Raw genomic sequence first — 21,593 nt, 5'->3', positions numbered from 1 at the left:
TTATACAGAATTGTATGGGGCAAAACCTATGGAGCATCTTATGGGGCCCATCAACCTAAATAAAGCATTGCATGGGGCATAATCTATGGAGCATCTTATGGGGCCATCAACCTTTTATACAGAATTGTATGGGGCATAAAGGTTGATGGCCCCATAAGATGCTCCATAGATTATGCCCCATACAATTCTGTATAAAGGTTGATGGGCCCCATAAGATGCTCCATAGGTTTTGCCCCATACAATGCTTTATTTAGGTTGATGGCCCCATAAGATGCTCCATAGATTATAAAGGTTGATGACCCCATAAGATGCTCCATAGATTATGTCCCATACAATGCTTTATTTAGGTTGATGGGCCCCATAAGATGCTCCATAGGTTTTGCCCCATACAATTCTGTATAAAGGTTGATGGCCCCATAAGATGCTCCATAGATTATGCCCCATACAATGCTTTATTTAGGTTCATGGGCCCATAAAATGCTCCATAGATTATGCCCCATATGTTGTTGCTGTGATTAAAATTAAAAAAAATCACATACTCACCTCTCGTCGCTCAGGCCCCTGGCACTTGCGATATTCACCTATCCCCGTTCCACCGCTGCACACCGCTCCTTCTTCCGGCTCTCTGACTGTTCAGGCAGAGGGTGCACACTAAACACGTCATCGCGCCCTCTGACCTGAACAGTCACAGGCAGAGTACGCGGAAGACAGAGCGGCGCCCGGCGGTGGAACAGGGTCAGGTGAATATCGTGCAATGCTCACCCTCCCCATTATACTCACCTGCTCCTGGTGCGGTCCCTGGCAGCTTCTCACTGACAGATGGTCTCCGGGCGCCGGCAGCTTCTTCCTGTGTTCAGCGGTCACGTGGTACCGCTCATTAAAGTAATGAATATGGACTCCTCTCCCATAGGGGTGGAGCCGCATATTCATTACTTTAATGAGCAGTACCAGTGACCGCTGAACACAGGAAGAAGCTGCCGGCGCCCAGAGACCATTGGAGATGCAGGGACCGCGCCAGGAGCAGGTGAGTACGTGACAGCCGCCGTTCCCCCTCCCCCGCCGACCCAGGCTGAAAATCTCGGCTTACACTCGAGTATATACAGTAGATGTTCGGCTATGGTGAACCAATGAAAATATATTGGGGAACTGCTTAACTGGTATTTCCAAAATACTATTTTATTATTCCTTTAAAGAAGGCCTGTCTCCTCCCTTGCCATATATATCTGTGTAAATACTTAAAATTCAAAAAAGAAGGCAGCACTCCATTTTTTTCTTAACAACTGTGCAGGATTTAATCAGACCCACATGTCTGTGCGACGTTTCGGCTCTGAATGAGCCTTTCTCAGTGGACAGGTTGCCTGGAGGCTTTGCACCCAGAGATAAGTGGAAGTGTTGTGCTGTTCCTTTTCTATGAATATGTGTAAATACTTAGATTTACAAAATTGTGAAACTTTTTTTTTTAAACTGTTATGCCATTTCTTTGTTATTCCTCCTGGAAAATGATGAATACATTGATAATTGGATGTTACCAGCTGGGTTGGGCCCTTGCAAAGTTTGATGGGTCCAAACAGTGCTGAGTGTTAGAGAAATGTGTCCTCATCTGGTAACACCCATTCATACATTTTCAGGAGCTTGGAGGGATAGCTAAAGGTACCGTTACACTAAACGACTTACCAACGATCACGACCAGCGATACGACCTGGCCGTGATCGTTGGTAAGTCATTGTGTGGTCGCTGGGGAGCTGTCACATAGACAGCTCTCTCCAGCGACCAACGATCAGGGGAACGACTTCGGCATCGTTGAAACTGTCTTCAACGATGCCGAAATCCCCCTGCAGCACCCGGGTAACCAGGGTAAACATCGGGTTACTAAGTGCAGGGCCGCGCTTAGTAACCTGATATTTACCCTGGTTACCATTGTAAAAGTAAAAAAAAAAAACATTACATACTCACATTCTGATGTCTGTCACGTCCCCCACCAGCGTGCACTGAATGTGTCAGCGCCGGCAGTAACAGCGGTGACGTCACCGCTGTGCTCTGCTTTACGGCCGGCGCTGACACAGTCAGTGCAGGGAAGCTCTCGGCAGCAGCGCGTGCATATTAGCAGCGCTCTTGCCGAAAGCAGTTTTAACCCTGTGGACGCCGGGGGACGTGACAGACATCAGAATGTGAGTATGTACTTTTTTTTTTTTTTTTTTTTTTAACTTTTACAATGGTAACCAGGGTAAATATCGGGTTACTAAGCGCGGCCCTGCGCTTAGTAACCCGATATTTACCCTGGTTACAAGTGAACACATCGCTGGATCGGCGTCCCACACGCCGATCCAGCGATGACAGAGACCAAAAAAGGGTCCTGATCATTCCCATCGACCAACGATCTCCCAGCAGGGGCCTGATCGTTGGTCGCTGTCACACATAACGAGATCGTTAGCGGGATCGTTGCTACATCACCAAAAGCGTGACGTTGCAACGATATCGTTAGCGATATCTTTATGTGTGACTCAGCCTTAACACTAGAGAAGACAGACAAAGAGGGATTCAGAAGGACCTAGATAAGCTTGAACAATTGGCATTGATTACTAGAATGGTATTTGAGAAATGCAAGATTCTACATCTGGGCAAGAAAAATGAAAATTACATCTACAAAATGGGAGGAATAGAACTAAGCAACAGCACGTGTGGAAATGGCTTGGGTATTCTAATAAATTACAGACTGAACATGAGTCAACAGTGTGATGCAGCAGCAAAAAAAGCAAACACAGTTCTAGGATGTATTAAGAGAAGCATAGAGTCTAGATCACGTAAAGTAATTATCCCCCTCTACGCCTCCTTGGTCAGGCCTCATCTGGAATACAGTGTCCAGTTCTGGGCACCACATTGTAAAAAAGACATTGAAAAACGGGAGCAAGTTCAGAGAAGAGCTACCAGGATGGTGAGCGGACTGCAAACTATGTACTATGAAGAACGGTTAAAAGATCTGGGAATGTTTAGCTTGCAAAAAAGAAGACTAAGAGGAGACTTAATAGCTGTCTACAAATATCTGAAGGGCTGTCACAGTGTACAGGGATCATCATCAAAAACTTTTTGACAGTGAGGGTGATCAATGAGTGGAACAGGCTGCCACGACAGGTGGTGAGTTCTCCTTCCATGGAAGTCTTCAAACAGAGGTTGGACAGACATCTGTCTGAGATGGTTTAGTGAGTCCTGCATTGAGCAGGGGGTTGGACACGATGACCCTGGAGGTCCCCAGCTCTAACATTCTATGAGGAGGACTAACAGAGGTACCAAATCAATGTAAAGTTAGGAGAAAAGATGATCCAGAATTTTAAGGAGAGACCCACATTTTTTTTTTTATAAAATTGACATGTTGAGATCTTTTGAAGGTACTCATGATTTTAGTAGGGACCTCTTTGTCTTTATATAGGGCCAGAATAGGATTGGATCCGACCACTTTATCTCATACACAGGTGCTTCTCACAAAATTAGAATATCATCCCTCCTTGTGGAGTGTGTCAATGACTGCCTTCTGGACATGTGTCAGGTCAGCAGTCTTCCCCATGATTGTGGAGCTACTGAAACAGACTAAGGGACCTTTTCAAACTCTTAAGAAGCCTTTGCAGGTGTTTTATATTAATTATTCTAATTTACTGAGATAATGACTTTGGGGTTTTCATTGGCTGTAAGCCATAATCATCAACATTAACAGAAATAAACACGTGAAATAGATCACTCTGTAATGACTCTATATAATATGAGTTACACTTTTTGTATTGAACTGAAATAAATTAACTTTTTCTCTTCGCCACGACAGCACCCACTTGAGAGAGGGGATCCGCCCCTAGGAACAGGAAACCCTATGGAGAGATAAAAGGGGCGGTCCCCCTCGCTCCCACAGTTGGTTTCCTGTTCCTACGGGAGACGCTTGGAGAGAAGAGGATACCCAGCCTGGATGCCGCTTGCGCAGTTTACCTTTATGGGACGGCAAGGGCTCCAGAAGCTGGAAGCAGCGTCGGGGGTCCTATGGCAGCTTCCCCCCTCTGCTGGCAGGTACCGTGAGGCCGGGTCCGGGGAGTCGCCTGGCTCACGAAGATCCACCCAGCGGACCTGCGGGGACCGAATCGCTGGGTAAGGAGATCCTGCGGCGCCATCTCCGATGGTGCGCAGGCAGCGTGGGTCCGGTACACTGTCCCCCGGAAGCAGTATCGCAACTTCCGGGGTGATTCAGGAGGGACGGCGCCTGCGCTGAAGCTGGTGGGTGCGCAGGCGCATACAGCATGGCCGCGACCCGGATGTAGCGGTCACTTCCGGGTGCGGCAGGAAGCAAGATGGCGGCCCCCATTAGAAAAGGACGCTGGCACTGATCCTCCGGCGTCCATCATGGCATCTCCGCAGGACCGGGCGATGGCTTCATCCGAAGTCACCGCTATTGCGCCTGGTAGCCGGACAAGCAGCAGTCGCAGATCATATTCTTCTAAAAGCGCCAGAGATAAGAAATCAGGCCGGTCGGTTCCATCTGTGCCTCCGTCTCCTCCTCATCAGCCGGTATTGTAACAACAACCTCACTGGGTGAGTGTGTGTGTGTACCCTCTTAGGCTGATTATACTCCCCCTCTTTGTCTATATTCCTTAAGCAAAAAGAACGGGGAAAACCAAACACATACAATGTGCTTTATGCTCTCAGCCGCTCCCCGATAGTTATTTAAAGAAGCTGTGCCAGTCTTGCATCGAATCCACCTTACGAGAGGAATCTTCAGTAAGGTCGGAAGATATAAGGAGTATGATTAGAGAAGAATTACAGGCCTTCCGAAGCTCGGAAAAAATTCCCGAGGGTAGGAAAAAATATAATTCCCCCAGGTCTGAGCAGTCCTCTGAGATTGAAGATAAAGATTCGGATGGTTCCCAAAGGATCATTTCCTCAGATGATGAGCGGGATACATGCTTTCCCACAGACAGTATCGATAATTTAGTCAGATCAGTTTGTAACACCATGGGTATTGAGGACACAAAAATCCCTAAAACACCACAGGACGTGATGTTTGCAGGCCTGTCAGAGAGGAAAAAACCTTCTTTCCCTGTAATTCCAGCAATTAAAAATGTAGTAAAAAAGGAGTGGGAAAGCCAGGGACAAAGAGGATTGCCGTCTTCGTCAAAAAGACGCTATCCCTTTAATGACGAAGATTTCTCCATATGGTTAAAAGCCCCGAAGGTAGATGCAGCAGTGGCTTCCACTTCTAGGAAATCTTTGCTACCCGTGGAAGATTCCGGCTCCTTGCAAGACCCGCTGGACCGGAAAGCGGATACCCTCTTAAAAAGAGCATGGGAATCCTGTACAGGAGCTTTCAGGCCAGCTATATCGGCTACATGTACTGCCAGGTCCATGTTAGTCTGGTTGAATGATTTAGAAGAAGGATTAAAAAGCGGCCTTTCCCGAGATAGACTGATCTCTTCCATGCCGTTAATCAGAGGAGCTACAGCCTTTTTAGCGGATTCCTCAGCTGATTCCATACGGCTAGCTGCCAAATCGGCAGGTCTGACTAACGCGGCTCGTCGAGCCTTATGGCTAAAGGGGTGGAAAGGAGATCCCCAAACAAAGTCTAAATTATGTGGTCTTCCATGCCAGGGTGAGTACCTATTTGGTACCAAGTTAGATGAGATACTAACTAAAGCGGGTGAGAGGAAGAAGGGGTTCCCCAATAATACTTATCTTCCATCCTACAGGAGAGCGTTCCGAAAGCCCATGTTTAATAGGAGAAAAGACTATAAAAACCAAGACCGCTGGGCTAATAAAGACTTTAAACAGAAAGGAGCGTTTTTCGGAAAACGTCCATTCAAACCTGAGGATAAACCCCGTTAGGACAGATCTACCCGTTGGTGGTAGGTTGTCTTTCTTCTCTTCACAATGGCTGACAATGACTTCCAATCCATGGGCAATTAGCCTTATATGTACGGGTCTAAAATTAAAATTTGCCCGAGTCCCTCCGGACTCATTCTTATTGACTTCCTTAAGGTCTCAATCACAACAAGAGGCCTTAGAACAGGAAATAATAAATCTCCTGTCCAAAGGGGTACTAGTGGAAGTCCCTTTTCATCAAAGAGGAAGGGGTTTTTATTCCCCTTTATTTTTGATTCCGAAACCAGACGGATCGTTCAGAACAATAATTAACCTGAAAAGACTAAACGTCTTCTTAAAAAACCAAACCTTTAAAATGGAGTCTATACGATCAACTATAAAGCTTCTGTTTCCCCATTGCTTTATGGCAGTACTTGACCTTAAAGATGCGTATTACCATCTACCAATCTTCATCGAACATCAGCAATATCTACGGGTGGCAGTTATGATGGAAGGTCAAGTAAGGCATTATCAATATACAGCAATGCCCTTTGGACTGTCGATAGCTCCGAGATTCTTCACAAAATTAATGTCAGAAGTAATGTCATATTTAAGATTAAAAGACACACTGGTAATACCATATTTAGATGACCTTTTGATAGTGGGCAACTCCTTTTCCCAATGCCATCAACGTTTACTTGATACAATTTCATCCCTGCAAGAATTGGGGTGGTTAGTAAGCTGGGAAAAATCCAAATTGTCCCCCACAACTCGACAAACATTCCTAGGGCTTATTCTAGATTCTACAAATCAAAGGTGCTTTCTTCCTGATTCTAAGCAATTAACAATTATAAACAAGGTACAATCGGTGATTAATAACCCCCTAATTTCTCTAAGAGAAGGGATGTCCCTTCTTGGTTCTTTCACATCGTGTATCCCGGCTGTCCCATGGGCTCAATTCCATAGTAGAAAATTACAGTATAAAATTCTACAGGAAGAAGAGAGGTTACAAGGCCAATTAGATAGTCGGTTATCTTTACCATCAGACGTGTTAAATTCTCTTACCTGGTGGTTAGACCAGAGTCATTTTACCAGTGGGGTTCCCTGGGTGGTTAAACCTTCAAAAACAATCTTTACCGATGCCAGTCCTAGTGGTTGGGGAGCACACTTAGGAGATCAGATAGCTCAAGGTCTGTGGTCTCTTAGAGAATCGAACGATTCTTCTAATAAAAAAGAACTGAAGGCTATCTATCATGCCATATGTAAATTTCTTCCGCAGTTACACGGAACGCATACAAGAATCTTTTCAGACAACATGACAGCGGTGGCATACATAAACCACCAAGGGGGAACAAGATCAGAAGCTCTCATGTCTATAGCCGGCGACATTCTATCCATAGCAGAGGAGCACCTCCTATCCTTATCAGCACTGCATGTAAGAGGAGTCGACAATCCAAAAGCGGATTTCCTCAGCCGCCACACTCTCCGCCAAGGAGAGTGGGTTCTCAGCCGCCGTATCTTTTCAATGATAATCAAAAAATGGGGCACTCCCGAGATAGATCTTTTCGCGACGAGACACAACAGACAAGTCAAAAGGTTCGCTTCATTGTTCCGATCCGACAATCCAGATATCTTCGATGCTCTGCAAGTCCCATGGACATTCCAGAAAGCATATGCCTTTCCCCCATTAATACTTCTTCCAACTGTGATCAGGAAGATAAGGGAGGACAGAGCAAACGTGATCTTAATAGCTCCGTTTTGGCCCAAGAGGCCATGGTTTTCCTGGCTGAGAGCCATGCCGATCTCAGACCCGTGGATCCTTCCGGAGGATCAGGATCTTCTCTTCCAGGGCCCCTTCAACCACCCTCATGTGAAGGGTCTGCGGTTGACAGCCTGGCATTTGAGAGGCAGCTGCTAAAGATGAGAGGGTTTTCTAACAAAGTAATCAACACTCTGCTACTAAGTAGGAAAAAATCCACCACATCCATTTATGTGAGAGTGTGGAAAAAATTTTTAAACCTCTACCCAACAGCACTATCAAACGAAATTCATATCCCTATGATTCTAGAATTTCTTCAAAAAGGGCGCGATTTGGGTCTGGCAGTCAATACCTTAAGGGTGCATATTTCTGCGCTTGGTGCTTTATATGGTCACGATATTGCAGGTAACAAGTGGGTAGCCAGGTTTATCGCAGCTTGCCAAAGGTCAGAGACAGTTCAAATTCCCCATGTACCACCTTGGGATGTTAATTTAGTCCTCGAAGCTCTGACAGACCACCCCTTTGAGCCACTACATTCAGCTCACATAAAACACGTCTCCATCAAGACAGCTCTTCTTGTCGCGTTAATATCGGCTAGAAGAGTAAGTGACATACAGGCATTATCGATAGATCCACCGTTTATGTCTATATTTCCAGATAGAATTGTCCTAAAAACAGACCCTTCCTACTTACCCAAAGTATGCACTAAATTTCATAGATCACAAGAAATTTTTCTTCCCTCCTTCTATGATAACCCTACGAATCAGGAAGAACAAAAATACCACACATTAGATGTGAGGAGAGCCATATTAGCCTATTTAGACAGAACTAGCGCCTGGAGGAAGAGCAGGGCTCTCTTTATTTCCTTCCAGGGCCATAGAAAAGGAGATGGAATCACGAAGGGTACTTTATCTCGGTGGATTCGGGATGCAATATGTCTGGCCTATTCATCCAAAGGGGAGAACCCGCCTGAGACTGTAAAAGCACATTCCACTCGGGCGATAGCATCATCCTGGGCCGAGCGTGCGGAAGTTCCAATAGAACTGATATGTAAGGCCGCAACCTGGGCTTCTCCTACTACATTCTATAATCACTATAGATTGGATTTATCTTCTTCATCTGACCTGTCCTTTGGTAGATCAGTTCTTAACACTGTGATCCCTCCCAAATGACTATCTCTGAAAGTCTCTCAAGTGGGTGCTGTCGTGGCGAAGAGAAAACACCGGATTACTCACCGGTAATGCTCTTTTATAGAGCCACGACAGCACCCCTTTACTTCCCACCCTAATGAGTTATTTTTATTTTATATTAAGGGTGTTTTGGTTCTTGTAGTTAGCCATACTTAAGTTAACTAATGATAAATGATGAAATCAAATTGCCTACTAATTCTGGTGGGCGGTTCCTCGCAATCTCTGTAACCCAACTGTGGGAGCGAGGGGGACCGCCCCTTTTATCTCTCCATAGGGTTTCCTGTTCCTAGGGGCGGATCCCCTCTCTCAAGTGGGTGCTGTCGTGGCTCTATAAAAGAGCATTACCGGTGAGTAATCCGGTGTTTTGATGATATTCTAATTTTGTCAGACCAGGCATTATTATATGGCAGACTTGAATGACCGTGTGATGGAGTCATCTGCATCTTTTAATTTTTTTTTACATGTTTTGAGATATAGGTGAACTACAAAATGTGCCTCCTATTGCAGAGGGGTCCCCATTTGAGCAGGGGTGGAGGTGTTTCTAAGTAATGCATACATTTAAGGTTTTGTATTCTTTTCCAGGCGAATTGGTCGGACATACAGAGAGGGTGTCCGGCTTTGCCTTCTCCCAATACTCCGGTCAGTCTCACCTCTGTGGCAGCAGCTCTGACGACGGATCCGTGAAAATATGGGACACCCAGACGAAGAGTTTAGTAACAGAACACAAGCTCCACCGGGTAAGAACTGATCGTTTGTCCGTATAAGTAAGTGCCCCCTTTATATTCCACCTGGAAGAGCTTTTATGACCCCCCATTCTACATCCATAGACATTAATATGGCGTAGGTCCCTTTCCATCTATAACGGCTTGCAATCTTCTGGGAAGGTTTTTAAAAAAAAAAAAAAAAAAAAATCTTTTTAAGATCTTGGAAGTGTCTGTGTGAATTTGTGGCCCTTCATCCAGCAGAACATTTATGAGGTCAGGCCCTGATGTTGGGGGAAGGCCGGGCTCACAATCTTCTCTCTAGGTCATCCTAAAGTTGTTGGATGGGGTTGAGGTTGCAAAACCATGAGTGACCGGTCATATTCTTCCACCAAACTCCACCGACCTTATCTTTATGGACCTTGTGCATTGAGGTACAGTCATGGGGGACAGAAAAAGGGTCTTCCCAAAACTGTTCCCTCATTGTGAAAGATACAATTGTCCACAATGTCTTGTGCTGAAATATTAAGATTTCCCTTCACTGAAATTAAAGTGCCGATCACCGAAAAAAAGCCAATAGTATTATTCCTTCACCAAACTTTTCAGCGGGCACAATGTAATCAGGCAGGTAACGTTCCCGGGCAGTCACCAAACCGAGACTCGTCCATCAGACGCCAGATAGAGAAGTGTGATCTGTCACTGCACACAACATGTTTCCTCTCCTGCAGAGTCCAGTGGTAGAGACTCAGTGAGTTCTGCCATCAACCATTCCACCACATGTTCGTAAAGGCAGACTGCATGGCGGCAGGAAGGAGGTTATACATTGGGGAGGCAAGGGGCTGGATGTTACACATCGGGGCAGATGGACCGGATGTTATACTCCGGGGTGGCGAGGCCAGATATTATACAAAGGGGGCTTTGGGGCCAGATGTCATACACTGGGGTGGAGAGGATGGGCCGGGGGCTATAGGACTGGATGTTATAGATATATTTTGGGTGCTGCACTACTTGGTTTACCATCTCAGCATGTAAAGCAGTCATCTATAGACCCCATTTGCATAAAGACTGGCAAATCCACTTATTAAGGTGGGGTCGGAACCCCTTCTAATGTGTATGGGGGGCTCCCATTTCAAAGGTCAGATCCTTTTTGTTTTCATGACAGATAAGCCATCATCAGTGGACCTGCATATATATCTATAATCCCAGGACTCTGGGATAGGTGTAACACTTGTGTGTGTGTTTCTTACAGAACACGATCTCTGCTCTTCACTGGTCTCCCCTGGTGAAGGACCTACTAGTAACCGGAGACGAGAAGGGCATCGTGGTTTGCTTTTGGTGTAACCGTAATGATGGGCAGCAGTTTTTCCCAGAACCGAGGACTATTTTCTGCTTGTCCTGTGCACCGCACCAAGAAGATCTTCTGGCAATAGGGTAAGTAGCTCAGAAAAATCTTGAAGGCTTGGGCTACGCAGCGACTTTGGCCTACTCTTCCTAGCTCAAAGAGGTGGATCCATCCCAACCAAGATCCTCTAAGATGCCCACATGCCAAACTGGGGTGGTTGACATGAGTATCCCACGCTTGTGATGCCCCTATCAGTTACTCTACTGACTCGCATAATTATCATACGATTGACCACCTTCCCCAGGTACAAGGACGGTATGATTGTCATCATAGACCTCAGCCGTAGAGGAGACGTCACCCACCGGTTGCGGGGACATGATGATGAGATTCATTGCCTGGCATGGTGCCCACATCCAGGGGAGGAAGACCTGTATCAGAAGCAGGAGGAAACGCAAGGTACATAAATGACCTCGCCTGCAAAAGCCCAGTCCAGGTATTCATAGCACTTCTACTGTACACAGGGTGCTATGTATGCGAAGTGCAGCAGGATTTAAAGGGAATTTTTTTTATTGATTCAATCTCCTTTTTATTAATTTTATTTACGTCAATAGAAGATAAATAATGCATTTGGTGTGTGTTTTCTTTTTATTTTTTTCCATATTTTTATGTTGTAGATAATTAATTTGCGTTTATTAAGTGTTCTCTGGGGGCGGCCATATTGGAAACACATTCTTTCATTTTATAGTCTTTAGATACAGTACAGGGTGTATGTACTTTATGGTAGCCGCAGTCAATGAGAACTATAGGGGTTTTTTCTTATCCTTACGATATTGATTACCTATCCAAATGCCCAGAAAACCCCTTTTAATTTTCCTAGAAATGTAATTATTACATTATTTCGGAGTTGATGGATTTCAGCCCTCCCCCAAAGAGTGTTAAGCTGGATGAACACGTTAAACTCATGTCGGCTGAACATACTGATTTCAACAACACTGGCGATATATCTGATGTGTGGGGGTGTCACAGGTTTTAGACCCCCAAATGTCAGATCGAGGAAAAGAAGAAGGATCAGTGATGTTGGATTTCAGCCTTCATCTGCTAGTCAGTTTGTGTTATCTAGGCTTCACTTGTCTTTCATTAGGAAAAAAAAGGGTCCACACTTTATCCATAACAGCGCCACTCTGGCAATTAGGCTGGGCCTGGTATTGCAGCTTAAATTCTTGGTAGTGCTTGATGGCCCCATTATTCAGCAGAATTTTGGGGGTCAGACCTCCACAGATAAAATGATCCTCCCGTTTTTGTCAAAAGCCTATATCCAGCTTCAGAGACCCCTGTTGTTTCTTCTCTACCCCCTCCCCACACTTTTTTGACCCTTTCAGCACTCCGTCAGCCTTACTGTGTAATCTAAGACTCGCATTGTGCTCCATGAACGTTAATATTAGGCAGAACGAGGGATCAGTGACTTTTTTCCTGCACGGCCGTATATGAATATTTCAGGCCGGCGGTCCAGCATTCCTTTTAAATCTGTTAGTCTCTTTGTTAGAAATGATACCAAAGAATGGAAGATATATACGGGTGCATTAGTAATCCCGAAAACATGCCGCTCTTCACCTCTGCGGTGCCGCTTCTCTCCGTGCTGGTTTTGATATGGATTTTATGTTGCTTTTCATCAGGAGAAGAACCGAATGCAACCAATGGCGATCTCCTGCCTGAGTCTGAGAATAAGGGCTGCTACCTGGCCTCAGGCAGCAAAGATCAGACTATCCGGATCTGGAGTTCCTCCACAGGCAAAGGTAGGAGCCCTCCAGGTTTATTTCTTATCGTGCCGGCTGAGTACATACGCTGCTTCACCATCTTAATATTAATGGAAAAGTTCTTTGAATTTTCACGTCTTCATATTTCAGTTTTATATCCCCCATCAGTACGGACAATTTCGAAGACTTTTATAAAAAAAAAATCCGCTCTTATATTGTCTTTTGCATAATCTCCATGGCTAAGGGGGCATCTGAAGTCCTGCATGGACGCTCTGTTGAAATTTTTTTTTTCCCTAAGGGCTAGGCCCTTATTGGCAGGTTGCCTGTTTTTACCCTGTGACAATCTCCCGGTGCAGCGATTCTCCTGCTTCCTGTGATGTCACCTCGACAGAGTAGTTTCTTCTCTTCTGGTGAAGCGATTCTCCTGCTTCCTGTGAGGTGATATTGACAGAGAGTTCCTTCTCTTCCGCTCTACTTTGTTAACAGGGCATCACTACGAACGTCATGTTGATTGGCGGCTGGCTGTCAATCTACAGGACGTCAGTAGTGACACCCCATTGGAAGAGCAGAAGAGAAGGAACTGCTCTGTCGATATCACGTCACAGGAAGCAGGAAAATTGCTCCACCAGAAGAGAAGGAACTGCTTTGTCCATATTACGTCACAGCAAGCAGAAAAATCGCTTCAACAGAAGAGAAGGAACTGCTCTGTCGATGTGACGTCACAGGAAGAGGGAGAACCTCTGGCAGGCGCGGTCTGTGATCTATCTGGGCTGGGAGAGATTGTTGCAGGGCAGCATAGCCAGGTAGTAAGCAAGTATCTACCTGCCGATAAGGGCTTAGCTCCATCGAGGGGAAAAAAGTTCCGAACAACTCCTTTAGGTGGATGTTGGTTGTCTATGGCTACGTTTATTGTGACCCACCCCTTTTTAAAAGGGTATTCCCATCTCATGAAGTGATGGTATGTCGCTAGGATTTGCCTTTCCTTTCTCATCAGTGATGGTCTGACATCTAGGATAAAAATGGGGTCAGACCGCACCTTTCAGCAATGAAGGGGTGGCCATATTGATCAGCGTTGTTGCTCCTTCACAATTCATCATACCTTCTTAGCCGCGCTGCTAGACCACCCAATTGTGTAGGGAACTGTAGATGACGCCATTAACTTAATTCTCATAATCAATGATAATCTTGTGATAAGCCATCACCTTATGATCGATGGTGGTCCCATTCCTAGGACACCACGGCTGCACCATCAATTCAGCACTGTGACCTCATAGCGATCAGCAGCTGACCCCATTAATTTCATGCTCAGATTTGCAGGGGTCTCGGAGTTTTCTGATCTTGAGATATGTCATCTCTTATTAGATGGGGACAAGAATTATCGGGAGTGCTTAAAGAAAGATGTGTGATTGATGTCCGTAGCGTTACTTCATACATTTTTAGGTTTTGTGTTTTTATTTGCTACAAATTTATTTTTTTTCTTTTCCCCTTTAGGCGTTACGACTCTGAAGTTGCCATACCTGAAGAGGCGAGGAGGAGGGATGGATCCTACGGTGAAGGAACGCTTATGGTTGACCGTCCACTGGCCTCGTGGGCATCCGACCCAAATAGTATCCAGCTGCTTTGGGTTAGTGATGAGTCCAACCCAACCATGTAATAGTACCCCAGAAGCTGCGTCTCAGAGCTCGCAATAACTTGGTTTTGAGGGTTCCCCTCTGTCGAAAAAGAAATGTACATACTGCTCACATTGGGCAAAGTTGTGCCACATCGGGTGCCATCATTCAGCTAGTCTGGTGGTCTCCAGTGCATATAATGGGGTATGTGTATTTTGTCATCCATTGTCTCCGCAGGGGTGAGCTGCTTCTGTGGGATTTAACTAGGAGCGGAAAGCAGAAGTGGAGTCTCCTGGGCTCCTCGGAAGGGCAAAACCATTCCCGAATTGTGTTCAACCTTTGCTCCCTAGTCACAGAGGAGGGGAAGGAGCTGCTTCTGTCAACATCTATGGATCGGGATGTGAGTATTGTTCATGTGATCTTAAAAGGCGCCACTCATTCGAAGTGGCGCCTATGACACTACCTCTTCACGACGTCCTGCCTTCAGAAATGGTGCCAATTATCCTTTTCTAATGACCCCAACACCTGCCAATCGGGCACAGGATTTGTAGACGTGACTTCATTGTCTCCCTTTTTAAGAGTTTTTGGTTATAATACCGCTATACAGTGTCTTTGCTGTTACTTACTTCCATGCACTCGTGCCGTCTTCTCCGCGTAGGTGAAATGTTGGGACTTGGGCTCCCTCTCTTGCTGTTGGTCGTTGAGCTCGCTCGGAGGCTTTGTGTACAGCCTGGCGTTCTCCCCAGTGGCCTCGGGATGTCTGGCGGTCGGAGTGGGGGACGGCATGATTCGCGTCTGGAACTCCCTATCTGTCGTTAATACGTACGATGTGAAGACGCTGTGGCAAGGGATCAGATCGAAAGTGACTGCGGTAAGTACGCTCACTCCGGTATCTCCAGCGTCAGACGGCTGGCAGTCCTGTGCAAGAAAATTGTCTTGTGCCAACTAAAAAAGGATTGTCGTAATTTGCCTATATGGGATTTTCTCACTTGACCCTTTCCCCTCTGCAGCTCTCCTGGCATCCAACTAAAGAAGCCACTTTAGCCTTTGGGACGGACGATGGAAAAGTTGGCATTTATGATGTCTTTTCCACCAAGTAAGACCTATAACGTTGACCACCGGGTATTTTCTTCTCCTGGCAGATAACAGAAAGTAATACCTGAGTTATTGTTATTTATGAGTCTTTCTTTAACATATTAAAGGGTATGTTTCATCCTCTTTTTTTTTTTTTTTCGAGAGCTCAGCGCTCGCTCCTCTGTCTCTCAGCTTCCTTCTTGCTGGAAGGGATGGTGTGCTGCCGATCGCTGACCTTTCGGACCAGAGGCACGGTGGCGGGCGCCGCTCGCCCAAATTTCTCTTTTAGTTGCTGCCTCTGCAGCATTGTAAAAGGACATGGGCACTAAATCTGGTCGGATCTAGCACTTAAAAGCACTTTGCTCGTCGTCTAGGAGACCAGCCACCTCTGATAGACTATGGAGGTGGCCGGTAACCTTGTTAATGGGCTGCAGAGCGTAGTTTTGAGGAAGGAGAGGATTTTTCTTTTTTCACTGGCACTTTGCAGATAAGACAATTCCTTTAAATAGGAAAAGTCCATTTCACCCTTTTTCTTGCCCCTTTGCAGACCCCCTCAGATTTCCAGTACTTACCATAAGAAGACTGTGTATTCCATGTCCTGGGGTCCTCCGTTGCCCCCATTTTCTTTTGGTAAGATAGAGTTCATCTGTTTTCTACCTGTGAATCACACAAACTACAGAAATAAACTCTACTTTTGTTGTGTGTGTGTGTTTTTCCACCAGGCGCTGAAGGAGACCGGCCTCCATTCACCCTGTATAGTTGTGGTGGAGAGGGGATTATTTTCCAGCACAACCCCTGGAAGTTGACTATGGAGGCCCAAGATATTAACAAACTTATTCGAGATACAAATGACATAAAAGTAAGTTTGTCTCTCTGCACGGGCTTGTACTCATGATATCGGCACACTTTCCATGTGCGAGGACTCTAAAAATGCATAAGGAGAGACCTGTCAATCATGCGGAGTCGGGCGGATCTGGCGGGGACTAGTCATCCTGGTCGCCTTGTCCCTGGCCCCTGATGGTTGCCTCCTCCCTGGCCCCTGATGGTCGCCTCGTCCCTGGCCCCTGATGGTCGCCTCGTCCCTGGCCCCTGATGGTCGCCTCGTCCCTGGCCCCTGATGGTCGCCTCATCCCTGGCCCCTGATGGTCGCCTCGTCCCTGGCCCCTGATGGTCGCCTCGTCCCTGGCCCCTGATGGTCGCCTCGTCCCTGGCCCCTGATGGTCGCCTCGTCCCTGGCCCCTGATGGTCGCCTCGTCCCTGGCCCCTGATGGTCGCCTCGTCCCTGGCCCCTGATGGTCGCCTCGTCCCTGGCCCCTGATGGTCTCCTCGTCCCTGGCCCCTGATGGTCGCCTCGTCCCTGGCCCCGATGGTCGCCTCGTCCCTGATGGTCGCCTCGTCCCTGGCCCCGATGGTCGCCTCGTCCCTGGCCCCTGATGGTCGCCTCGTCCCTGGCCCCTGATGGTCGCCTCGTCCCTGGCCCCTGATGGTCGCCTCGTCCCTGGCCCCTGATGGTCGCCTCGTCCCTGGCCCCTGATGGTCGCCTCGTCCCTGGCCCCGATGGTCGCCTCGTCCCTGGCCCCGATGGTCGCCTCGTCCCTGGCCCCGATGGTCGCCTCGTCCCTGGCCCCGATGGTCGCCTCGTCCCTGGCCCCGATGGTCGCCTCGTCCCTGGCCCCGATGGTCGCCTCGTCCCTGGCCCCTGATGGTCGCCTCGTCCCTGGCCCGATTTAAAGTATATATTATAAAGTATGTATTTGCGATAATGGAGCCTGGCGAAATACGGGTCAAAATGAATCATTTGACGGGTTCCGTTTAAGGTGGTCATTCGGGGCGAAACAGGCTGATTGCTCTAGGTTAGGCAGCCATCTAATGTGTATGACTAAGGAAAGGGTACAGGGGTTTGGGCCACTTTGTGTACTAATTTGCTTATTTTTCTGAATTTTTCAGCACAAGTTACCGCCACATACGGAATTAAGTTGGAAACCAGACTGCGAACATTTAGCTATTGGCAATGAAGATGGGTACGTAATCTCCCATAATTAAGATCTACCCTAGCAAAGCCATTGGTGGCCGTGTAGATGTGGCTTTGAACCTTTTTTCCGCCACGGCCAATTTTCATTTCTTCCTCCTCTCTTCTGAGAGCCATACTTTTTTTATTTTTATATTTTTCCATCATCATAGCCATATGAGAGGGCTTGTTTTTTTTGTTTTTATTTTGGAGGACGAGTTGTAGTTTTGAATAGCACCATAACTTTCACCATATAATCCACTCAATGACAAGAAAAATATTCCAAGTGCTGTGCTATTGTTTTTTGGGGTTCTTTTTTCACAATGTTCAGTGTTCTCTAAAATTACCCTGGTAACATGATTCTGCAGGCCAGTACTGGAGATACTAATATTTAATATTATTATTATTAGATTTGTATTTTATTTTATTTTTTTGCATATACTTGAAAAAGTGCCACATTTGGAACGAAACGTCAAAAGAAAAATTTATAAATAATTGTGCCGCCTTTTATTTATTTTTTCTTTTAATGTTTTTGTGTAGTTGCCCTATGCAGTTGGGCTTCATAGGTACACAAAGATAGCAGCGGCGTGGGTCTTCGGGAGGCCCTCTGCCATCTGGGTGCCAATAGATGCATGAATTGGTGCACCCCTGGGATTGGGCCACTGTCAGAGACGAAGGCTACACGTCAGTCACCAAAGCTAGCTCTGGACACTGCCGTTAGATGCTGGCTGTATAACACATCCAGCACCCACAGCCAGATCGAGTCCGCCATCACAGGACCCCCTTCTTCAGGCTGGCTTCCCATTCCGGCTCATGGAGAAGAGTCCCTGCGATGCCCCTGTGCCCACCTCAGTATCAGGAGAGGGACTCTGTGAGTGTGAGCTGCTTATATCATCCTTTTTTCTTTTTTGTGTATTTGCAGGAGTGTCGAGATTTTCCGGGCTCCACATCTTCAGCTGGTCTGCACCATTCAGCAGCATCATAAAATTGTCAATGCCCTGCGCTGGCACCATGACCACTGCGAGGATCCCACCCTGAGCTTCCTCCTGGCATCGGGGTCCAATAATGCTGTGATCTACGTACATAACCTGAAGGGGGCGCTAGGTGAGGTGCTGTAGTGTAAATATAGTTTATATCTGTTTACCTGTGCTAAAGAGACTCCTATAAATGTGCCCCCTACCATGTACTGTGTAATGGCTGTGTCTGAACATGCAGAGCTGCTCCAGCTCATGGTTGACACATAACACTGCTCCTGACCAGGGGGAAGCATAAGTCACTTATGATAATTGAGTATGCAGATGAAACATCAGGGGCTAACAGCTGCTGCTTTCTGAAGTAACACATTTCCCTGTCTGTTTCATCACAGGAGCGAGTGTTTCTGTCTTATCTCCAGCCCTCTGAGCTCATCATAAGTCAGTGACCTGGGAGCTCAAGTGGCCGCTGAGCTTATATGTCACTAAGTTGATTTATGATGAGCTCAGACAGAAGGCTGGAGACGCTATAAAAATACTCGTTCCTGTGATAAAACACGCAGAGAAATGTATTACCTCTTAGCTGTTTCATCTGTATACTCACTTATCATAAATTACTTCTGCTTCCCTCTGGCCAGGAGCTGTGTTATGTTTCGACCATGAGCTGGAGCAGCTCTGCGTGGGCAGACACAGCCATTACACAGTACACAGCAAGGGCATAATTATAAGATTATCTCAGCACAGGAACATTTTTTTTTTTTTTTTAACTTCCAATTGTGGAAGTTATTGTTTGAAGATGTATTGATTGAAATGTACTTTGTTCTTGGGACAACCCCTTTAAGGCACTTATTGAATCTTATTTTATGTTGTGTTGCTACAGAGAACCCTGCTGAAGATCCAGTCACCATCACAGATCCTTTTCGGACCCTGTCAGGGCACACTTCTAAGATCACCAGTCTGTCTTGGAGCCCTCATCATGACGCCAGGCTGGTATCTGCCAGCTACGACGGCACCTCTCAAGTAAGAAGAATTAGGGGATAATTATTGTTGTTCTTTTTGGTGTTTCCAATAGATTTCTCATTGGACCATGGTGAGCCGTCATCCATGCAGTCTTGTGACTTGCCACTTACGGCGGTGATGCCACTGTTGGGACCATCTGTTGTAAGTGCCAACTTGCTGCCATGGTCATGGTACATGGACAAGATGAGCATGACGGCACCACGTTCTTGAGTACACAGTGGACATGTGTTGCTGGAATGGACAAAGATGTTAAAGGGGTTTTTCCACTTCTAGGATATTGATGGCCTAGTCTCAATTTCTGGTCTATGGGGGTCTGATACCCCACCAATTAGCTATGTAAACCTTGTACGGAGCCACAACAGCACAGCTGTGCTACAAATGTAGTATAGTTCTTCTGTTTCTCTGTCTTTTTCCTTGAGTGAAGGAACTTGGGTATCCATGATTACGACCACTGATATAGTGACAGCTAGTTGCTAATTGTCATAACCATGGATACCTAAGGTCCTGCACATGAGGACAGAGACATACCGAATCAGAAAAACTACACTACATTTCTACTTGGAGGTATGTGCTAATATTATTACTATTACACCTATTACATATTGGGATATGACCTTGGAGATGGGAATACACCATTAAGTTTTAAAAAAATCATCAACAAAGCTGGAGACCCCTGTATTATCAGTCTGCAGATTATCCTCTATTCATACAATAGGGAACAACTTGCTGATCTCGGGGGTGTTTGACAGCGGGGACCCCCATGGATTGTTCCTAGCCCTATTTTTGGGGATCAATTGGACCCCATTAATCAGTATGTTATCTCCTATGGTATGGATATGACTCCCCCTAGTGGACATATTCTTATACTGTAATGCATGTGGGGGTTTATGGAAGAAAGGGGCTGCAGCGCTGGTGTTACCCCTGCGGCCTTGTCACTATGTTCCCTACACTCCAGACACTGCCGGGAATTACCGTCTGCCCCATTAACGTGAAAGCAGCTTCCTATACGACCAGGTGGTCCAAAGATTGGACCACCCCCCGATCATAAAGTGATGAGAGAACATAGTAATATAGACTTGGCGCTTGCTCACAAATACACATAGCAGCTGTAGTTTCCGGTCTGTGCTAAGGCTGCAACTCTCTGCCCAACCGAGTGTCTACTGACCCGAAATTAATAGCATCATATATGACTGTGAGGTTGTTGGTTCCAATTAGAAAACCAAGAATTGTGCCGGTAACACAGACCACAAAGTATGGTCGTGTGAATAAACTCTTACACTTCCTGTCCTGCACACATCACTTTTCAGCAGTCTCATTATCATCACAGCCTGGTGACAGTAAATTACTCAGAATTCACCATTCACTATAGGTGATGTTACAGCTCACTTCCTCCCACTTCCTGCACAGGCCACAGAGCATGTCCACAAGACTCTTCCATTGAAGTCAATGAATCGTCTCCAAATCGTCAGGTTCCTGGTGTAAAACATCTCTAAATGCTGTTATAAAATAATAATACAGTAATAAAAAAATAGATAAAATTGGAAGATAAAAACAGGTTAGAAAAAAAAAAAATGCCCGGTGTGAATCATTTTTAAAAAAAAATCCTCAGCCCTCGCGCTCCTTTGTCGTTTACACCTTGTTTATTTCAAGGTTAATGAGTCCATGTTTCCATTTTCAGGTTTGGGATGTGCTCCAAGAAGAACCGATCAGTAACTACCGGGGGCACAAGGGTCGATTGCTGTGTGTGCAGTGGTCTCCAGTGGACGGCGACATGGTGTGGACGGGGGCAGACGACTTCTGTTTACACAATTGGTCCATATCAAAGCAGGAGCACAGCAGACCCCCCAAAGGTCAGTTCTGACTTTTTTTTCGGAGGGAATTAATTTAGAGAGTCATCTCTTAAGTAGAAGTCCATCTGTGAAGTTTCACAGGCAATGCTCCTTGGGAAAAGGTATGCAAATTATCTCTCCTCCAGAAGGACGATAACTCCTAGAGGTAATTACCCTGCAAGTCAGGGTCTGACCCATATGGAGGTGTGAACCATGACTTAGGACAAGGTAGAGGACTGGTTGGTGGCTTCCCCAGAGCCGTGTCCTCAACCAGCCAACAACAGTTTTGAGACTCTCAAATTTTGGTTCTTCCACCCAATTTTTGTGTTTTTATATCTGTTAGTCGGATGTTTCTCTACTCGCCAAAATACAAGTATCAGCAAGTCAGTCATACATTTTTAAACTTTGACAAATACATTGAGTTTATGTAAAAACTCAACTTTTACAGTGGTGATCCTTATTTTCCAAGATGTCTGCCCTTCGCCCCAGCGCCTGGATATCAGCTT

At 46.1% G+C, this 21,593-nt stretch overlaps 2 protein-coding genes across 3 annotated transcripts in view; both read left to right on the top strand.

Moving 5' to 3' along the window:
• Positions 1-21,593, top strand: part of GEMIN5 (gem nuclear organelle associated protein 5) — a 66,490-nt gene that overhangs the window by 17,328 nt on the left and 27,569 nt on the right. The window contains exons 3-16 of one of the 2 annotated variants that reach the window (XM_077266415.1): positions 9,361-9,515; positions 10,729-10,910; positions 11,126-11,277; positions 12,498-12,614; positions 14,067-14,199; positions 14,423-14,585; positions 14,844-15,056; positions 15,196-15,281; positions 15,807-15,889; positions 15,982-16,118; positions 17,207-17,280; positions 18,190-18,371; positions 19,119-19,258; positions 20,937-21,108. In XM_077266415.1, the coding sequence (XP_077122530.1) occupies positions 9,361-9,515; positions 10,729-10,910; positions 11,126-11,277; positions 12,498-12,614; positions 14,067-14,199; positions 14,423-14,585; positions 14,844-15,056; positions 15,196-15,281; positions 15,807-15,889; positions 15,982-16,118; positions 17,207-17,280; positions 18,190-18,371; positions 19,119-19,258; positions 20,937-21,108 (1,989 nt within the window). Of the gene's footprint in view, positions 1-9,360; positions 9,516-10,728; positions 10,911-11,125; positions 11,278-12,494; positions 12,615-14,066; positions 14,200-14,422; positions 14,586-14,843; positions 15,057-15,195; positions 15,282-15,806; positions 15,890-15,981; positions 16,119-17,206; positions 17,281-18,189; positions 18,372-19,118; positions 19,259-20,936; positions 21,109-21,593 lie in introns of both variants that reach the window. The other variant, XM_077266414.1, reaches the window with a different exon arrangement.
• On the top strand, positions 4,378-7,874 carry LOC143773489 (uncharacterized). The gene is made up of 3 exons (XM_077260917.1): positions 4,378-4,435; positions 4,631-5,620; positions 5,718-7,874. Exons 1-3 carry the CDS (start codon positions 4,378-4,380, stop codon positions 7,745-7,747), a joined length of 3,078 nt encoding a protein of 1,025 aa, XP_077117032.1. The 3' UTR covers positions 7,748-7,874.

The sequence above is a fragment of the Ranitomeya variabilis genome, chromosome 5 (genome assembly GCF_051348905.1).
Source record: "Ranitomeya variabilis isolate aRanVar5 chromosome 5, aRanVar5.hap1, whole genome shotgun sequence".
NCBI lineage: Eukaryota > Metazoa > Chordata > Amphibia > Anura > Dendrobatidae > Ranitomeya > Ranitomeya variabilis.
The sequence above is the reverse complement of the archived record's forward strand: the minus strand, read 5'-3'. Positions and strand labels throughout refer to the sequence as shown.

What these genes read in the sequence shown, in the direction of transcription:
- LOC143773489 (XM_077260917.1), top strand. Translation starts at nt 4,378, where the DNA reads ATGGCATCTCCGCAGGACCGGGCGATGGCTTCATCCGAAGTCACCGCT. An exon ending in AGTCACCGCTATTGCGCCTG is followed by an intron (nt 4,436 to 4,630) that starts GTAGCCGGACAA and finishes ATATTCCTTAAG; the next exon opens with CAAAAAGAACGGGGAAAACC. An exon ending in ATGTGGTCTTCCATGCCAGG is followed by an intron (nt 5,621 to 5,717) that starts GTGAGTACCTAT and finishes TCCATCCTACAG; the next exon opens with GAGAGCGTTCCGAAAGCCCA.